The sequence below is a fragment of the Mytilus edulis genome, chromosome 7 (genome assembly GCF_963676685.1).
Source record: "Mytilus edulis chromosome 7, xbMytEdul2.2, whole genome shotgun sequence".
Lineage (NCBI taxonomy): Eukaryota > Metazoa > Mollusca > Bivalvia > Mytilida > Mytilidae > Mytilus > Mytilus edulis.
The window spans coordinates 66,405,885-66,413,023 of NC_092350.1; the positions used below are offsets into that span (position 1 = coordinate 66,405,885).

Consider the following 7,139-nt stretch of genomic DNA (forward strand, 5'->3'; position numbering starts at 1 on the left):
GAATTAAAAAAAGTAACCAAAATATCATTATACAATCACGGGATGTATAAGTACCGACCCACGTCTAACTGAAATTAACAAAACAAGACAAAACAATTTACAAAGAAAAAATAAATTATACTTTAACGTTATTTAGATGATAATCAACGCCAGTGCGATCTATTCTTCAAGACCATCGTGTTTTATTAGTGAAGATGATTCAGATAAAAGACTAGACTGTCTTTGACCTACTATAGTTCAACAACTTTCTGTCGTACAAGACTGTTTTGTTATATTTTTAACAAGAAAGCTTGTTTTGGACGAGACAATTACAATCGAAAATAAAAGACGTAACAAAACTATCTATGTATGTATTTAGTAACATCTTTAATAATGCTTAAAATCAAGTGAAATTAAATAATTTCCAAGCATTCAATCTTAAATGATTAGGTGAACCGATAGACAAAAAGTTCATTGGTGCTGTAAGATGGAGCGAACACTTCAACGTACGAATCTCCATCTACATCCGCAAATGATAGTTCACCGACAGTTCCATCACCTGCATCCAAAAACATCATCATACTATATAACCAATCAGATGGCTCGTTACTTACTGGTTCTAAGTAATACGCTTTGCCATCATCATCTCCAGATAATAAAATTGAGGGCTTTGATCTACAATAAACTAGTCAAATTTATATGAAATTTAAATGAGAATGCTTTTTATTTCAAATAAGATATAAAATAAGGAGCTTTGTTTGGAGCGTCCAATTCACTCATCAACGAATATTAGATATGATTGTATGTTCTTTTTGTCTTTCAGCCCTCACTATGCGCGACACATAAGAAGAAATAAAAAAATTATTAGGAAATCGTATATTCAAAATGTTAAAAATTAGGTATAGAATAATTTAAAACAAATTATATTTACATAACGTCATGGTACCCAAATTGCATCTTTTTAGCAAACATAGCAGCGGATATTCTTACAAGATTTCCTAGAGAATAAACAATCTGTATTTTTTTTATTTGATACTATATGCACGTCTTTCAACATATGTAAAAATATTTAGACATACACAAAACGTTCACAGTGTTTATCAACAGAAGTATTTACTAAAACAGCAAAATGTACGTCATCTTTTTAAATTAGCAAATACAATATCTTACAAGTATTCATTTCTTTAAAAAGAAGCATAGACTAATATCCAATTGTTCAAAATATTTAAAGAAATTAAACATGGGCGTACTCCTCATCACAGAATCATTCATGGTTTGGATGTCAGTTCAGACCAATTTTTCTATTATTCTAGATGGATTAAAAAATAAATTGGTGAAACCATATAGTTAAAAATGATACACCTACAAAATAAACATATATCGTGACAACTTTTGTCTAAAGCATAAATAAACGTATGTTAAAAACCTGTCAAAATAGATGCAATTTGGGTACTGTCACGTTATATAGTAGGATAAAATCTGCAACATATCATATTATTGAAATAACTTGAAAATAAAGCAATGTAAACATACGCGTTAACTTTGGTATTTGGATACACCGGCATTGCTGCTCCTGGTGCTCCTTTCCCTGTTCCAGATTTTCCTGGTTTAAATCCCGTCGCTATTGAGTGTCTCTTGAAGTCTCCAGATCTATATAAACAAAGAACGGCAAGAAGAAAATTCATTGTATGAAATGATATCGTGAAATGTTCGAATTCCGAAAGATTACCCCAGTTTTTTTGTATAGTTTGTGCTTCCCATGCTTTAGTTCTTTGTGTTGTGTAATACAATTGGGAATAGAAGAGGGTTATGTGTCGAAGAGACCATTCAATTTAATTGACAGATTAACAGAAAGTGCATATAATTTCGCGTCAAGATAGTTGATTATTTTGTAATTCTTCTCATTTCATTATACCAGTCACTCATTTGGACAAGGGTTAAAGAAGATATCAATAATCGAAAAGAATCGTAAACTAAATTAATTTTTGTGTTTGCTGAAAACTTATTCCTGACTTGGTAGAGGCTTTTTCTTATGTAAAAAATAGTAGATAAAACCTTGTTGTAAAGCTACCACAACCTCTCAATATAGTGAAAACGATGTGAGCATATAGACTAAACACGAAGCGAGACTTCAAGTCTTAATACATGTTTTTCTTACCATTGCACAATGGCGGGATGTATAAATACAAAGCCACGTCGAACAAATGGAGCACAGGCCGAACGAATGGGGAAATATTTATGCAATATTGATGGTGTCAATTGGTATGAGGATTTTATAGTGTTGCAGTTGAACATACAGGTTGAGTCAATAGTATTGGTAACTTAACAAAAATTACAGCGTCTTCAATTTTTCAACTTATATATAAATATTGTACCTAAAGTCTGAAGGTACTTCATATGCATAGAGAGACCCAATTTCGCCATTATTAGTAACCAGAAGGTCTGGTTTACCATCATTGTTCAGATCAGTCACAGTCACATCAAATACATTACCAATGCTATTATCTATTACCCTGGATTTAATCTGAAAGAGACATGACATATATTCAAATTAGTTTCAACAAAAGATAGAACTAACATTTCATTCATTTACGACCTATTAGAACTAAAATTTTCCAGCGAAATATAAATTCTGCATTGTTAATCGTATTTTATAAACAATTATTATGAAAACCCGCATACCACTCTAGGTAAACTGAATCTACAACGCACAACGCAACGAAAGATTATTATTTACCGGATAAAGTCTCTAACATTCATGAATTCTTTGAAGTAAATCATGTTAGTTGGCATCCTGTGTATTTATAATTTTCACCTTGGACGTTGATAAAATTAAATATACGACCACACCCAAGGGTAATTGAATGGTTAAACCTTTGACCTTTGATGAAGTAGAGCTTCAGTTTTGTAGCGCGGGATATACAAGTACGCAGCCACGTCCGGTCCAGTGGAGACGTTGATCCGATGGTTTGTGTAGAGCGACACTTCATCTTTTTACCGCTGCATGCCTTAAACCTTGCTGTGGTCCATAATATCCTCGTACTATGCAAGTGAGAAGTTTAATCAGGTGTAATACATTGTTTAAAACACCGTTTTCTTCATACGGTAATGCGTGTACCGCTGCAGGATTAGGTCAGTTGTTTTCCATTCGATTGATGTGATTGAGCTTTTTGATTTTGTAACTTGGTAACTGACTGTCCGTTACGACTTTTATTTTTTTTGAGGTTCATTATTTTTGTTCGTTTACTTTTTTTGGCAGTCCAATAATCCCCCCCGACCCGGCCGGTTGCAAATAATTTTTTTTAGTATTTATTCATTCCAGTTTGCTATCTTATCAAGCAAATAAATCGAGAACTAGATGTAAAAAGTTATACCCTAGACGCGTCGGTCCAGTTTGCTATCTTATTATCAACCCAATAAATCGTCAAACTAGATGTGAAGAACTGTGCAGCTATCAAACAGTCACGTGGTCCATCTGTTGTATTCAATACTGCATCAATGACAAAGATGTCTGGTCCATGTGCAATAACAGTTGGTCGCCAAGGTGTATAGTAATTCCCAGGATTTTCTAACCACAGCATTTCAGAATCTTTCCCTGTGTTTAAAAGGTGAAACATGTTTTAATTTTAGGCAACAAATGAGGAATGAGGTCATAAAGGTGGTACATAACACTACAGGGAGATAACTGTAAAATCAGCTAAATGTTTTAATTACGTTGCGTTGTGAAGGCAGTATGAAGCTTTTCAATGATCAAAATTAGTGTTTGTCAAACTGCTATATAACCAGTGTAATTTTTCTGGTAAAATGGTTGGTTCAAATATTTTGAAATTTTTACATTTTTGTCAAAGGGTCAAAGTAAATACTTTGTCACAATTTGATGAAAATTAAACGAGCCAAATTAATTTTAGTGAAGGTGTACATGTTAGGTACCACCGTAAGGCGTTTTAAAATGTTTCCCATTTCTTACGTTCATAAACCCCGACAGTTCACCAAGATATAGAAATTACGCGATTTTATTGTCTTTACCAAAAATTCTACACCAAAGCGTCTGTTTGACTGTCTGGGATGTATACATACGCAGACACATATGTTTAGAAAAAAGGACATTTGAATGGTTTTGCACTAGTCATTTTTGAGGCCGTCAAAATGCTTGCTGTCCAGTGTGAGATAAGGCTCCGTGTTGAAAGCCATACTGTTTCTTTGTGACTTGTATGGAAAATTGTCTCATTTACAATCATACCACATCTTATATGATGAAGTACTTGTCACTGGATGTTCAACAAACATCAGTCATATCGTCCTCTTACTGAAGCAATTGGCTTTTTTCAGGTTTCCTTTGTTATTGACATGAACCTCACGCTTGGGAACATAATCAATTTTATTGCATACCAGTCTAATTTGTTGCAAACAAAACTCCTGCATAATTTAAAAAATCTCGGATTTAAAAAATTTTTAAAGAGTGAGTTGTCGTAACTATCTTAAATATAACCAAACAAAAGATTTAAAAAAAGTGTTTGGTCGTTCTGGATTAAGATTCGTGCAATGTAAGACATTTGTATAATCTGGGGAAAACAGTGTGATTGAAATGTAGATCATGTGTCCAACCTTTGCTGACAACGCTCCATTTTTTTTCGGGATTCTAGCATTTAGTTGTTATGAATCGCAACTTAAATGATTGACGGCAGAAATTTCATCAGTTGATGTACTTATCACTAGAAATGAAAGAACAATCGAGGGTTTAAAGTCAGATCTTTGAGAGCAGAGCATGGACACAGGGTAGTTTTATAAACAAATTTAACGAATAAAAACTCAACATTGCCACATTCATCTTCAACCTCGAACTAACCTATTCCTATAACAGGTTCCCTAGCTCTACAAGTAAGTATATCTAAGTCTCCATCTAAGTCCATATCTTTCCACACTACTCTGTGATAAAACCATTTCCCTGTTTGGTCGTCTGTTAGTTTGTAAGGTCCTTTCCCATCAATATCGACCAGGCTTATGGAACCATCTGTTTTAAATGGCACTAGGAATCCATCGGGAATTGCAACCATTGTTTTGTTGAAAACGGATCCTTTGAATTAAAATAGGAGAAGTCAAAGTATTAACATCTTCATGGATATTGATTGGTTGTTGCTTGTTTAACGTCCAGTGACAACTATATGGTATATATTTAGGACGAAAACAAGTCAACACTGAATAGAAAAGGTAGGAGTTGCTAAAAAGCTTTTGAAATTAATAAAGAGGGTAGGCATGTGAGTTGCAATTGAAAAATGACTGAATTCTACAAGGCTTATGCTGTTTTCAGATTTTCTTGACAATAACAGTAAGAACAAAAAACCCAATCAGAAGAAGCAAACGAAAACCTTTTGGGATGAACATTTTTAGCATTTTCCATTAAAAATATAAACTGTTTTTAACTACCAAATGATTTTGTTTTTGTTCAAATCGCTAACTTTGCATCTAGGTTCAACATAATATTAGTTTAAACATATTTTAATTGACTGAGAAAATAAACAAATATAAAACTTACGTTTAAAGTATTGCCTATAGAATGGAATACTTTATTAATCAAATTATGGGCCCTTAATTGCGGGTTTAAAATTGCATACAATGATTTTTTTTTCTATAAAAGAAACGAAATAATAATAAAATACAATATACTGGTGTTGAGACTGGAGTGAAACACTAAACTTCGGCTTGAAAAATAGGTCAAGATCGGATTCAACCGTCACAATTTCAATGTCGACAAGCGAGTGATCATCGTATTTTTAGAACGTATACAATGTACCATTTTGGCCACCAGGCTCAATTTTTATAAAGGGTTTTCAAGATCGGAAAATGTAGAAAAAGATCAAGTATTTAATGACTATACTATATGATGTGGTAATCTAAAGGCCAGTGGCAAATAGTTTATTCATGTTTAGGATGGTGACCGTTTTATTATTCTGAAATAAATCTTTAAACTTTAAATATTAAGAATTCAAAATACTTTATATATATAAAGAGCAGTAATGGATTATATGTTAAAGTAGCAAATAAGGGACAATGATGATCAGCATATATTATACAGTTGCTTGCTGTGTATCAAAATCATTTCCAAATGACTTATACCATTGCTTGATGTGTATCAAAATCATTTCCAAATGACTTATACCATTTAGCATTTCAACGAAATGTTTGTAACTTTACAGTGTTTACAACTAATGCATGAAATACTTGCCACTGGACATGAAGTTAGTTACAATATTTCAACTTAAATAACACTTATATAAGTCTTAGATTAAATTAAAAAATAATAGAAATCGAACTTTCTCCAGATGTTAATAAAAATATTTCGACAATACTTACTTGGAACTCCTGAAATCTCGTTTGGCCATGTCACTTTTGTTGTGACTATCTTTGGAATAATATTACTGCTGTTCGATGAGAGTTGTTTCCCTACGTCCGAAACAATCTGCACCGTGTCTGTACTGAACGGCACTGGATCAAATGTTGATATAAGCAGGTCATACTTCGAAGAGTTAACAGTATTGTCAAAAATTTCGTATAATGACGTAAATCCGGGATATTTAATAGGAAACGACGTCACTTTAGTCAAATTGAATTTAAAAGCAAGTACATGGCTGCTTAAAATAGCGACAACTGAGTATTTTAAAAATAAATCCATGTCACAAGTTTATCAATGTAGTTTAAATGTAGATATTTAAAGCAATATCAGTACAGGTATTATAGATGTGAGATAACAGTATCATAATAAGTAAATATACGTGTGTGATAACGAGAGATTGATCAACTTTATAGTATGCATTGATTGATTATTACTTTACATAAAATTTGATCGATAATATAATAATAATTAATTAATGTATTTCTAAGAGAAAAAAATGTTTTAAAAGCTGATTAATTTTATACAGAGGAAATCGACCGAAATTCAAAACGAAGCAGATACATTTCAGAAGTCAAGGAGCTTGATCTCTTCAGTCAACACGCGACGAATGGGATGTACCTATCCTCACTTAATTTAGTTCTTGGCGTACTCTTACATGTGCCAAACAAATGTTATTCTGTAAACGGAGAAGTCAAACTGTAGTTCTTAAATGGATCAATACTTTGAAAAATGCGTTGAATCGCTAAAATCGATATTTATTTCAGTTATT

At 32.6% G+C, this 7,139-nt stretch overlaps 1 protein-coding gene across 1 annotated transcript; it reads right to left on the minus strand.

Annotated features, from left to right (window-relative positions):
* Nucleotides 1-334: 334 nt before the first annotated feature.
* Nucleotides 335-6,682, minus strand: LOC139482025 (uncharacterized). Its single transcript, XM_071265661.1, has 6 exons — nucleotides 6,331-6,682; nucleotides 4,826-5,053; nucleotides 3,354-3,574; nucleotides 2,355-2,503; nucleotides 1,513-1,629; nucleotides 335-654 (listed from the first exon to the last, which is right to left on the minus strand). Exons 1-6 carry the CDS (start codon nucleotides 6,647-6,649, stop codon nucleotides 426-428), a joined length of 1,263 nt encoding a protein of 420 aa, XP_071121762.1. The 5' UTR covers nucleotides 6,650-6,682; the 3' UTR covers nucleotides 335-425.
* Between the last annotated feature and the right edge of the window lie 457 nt (nucleotides 6,683-7,139).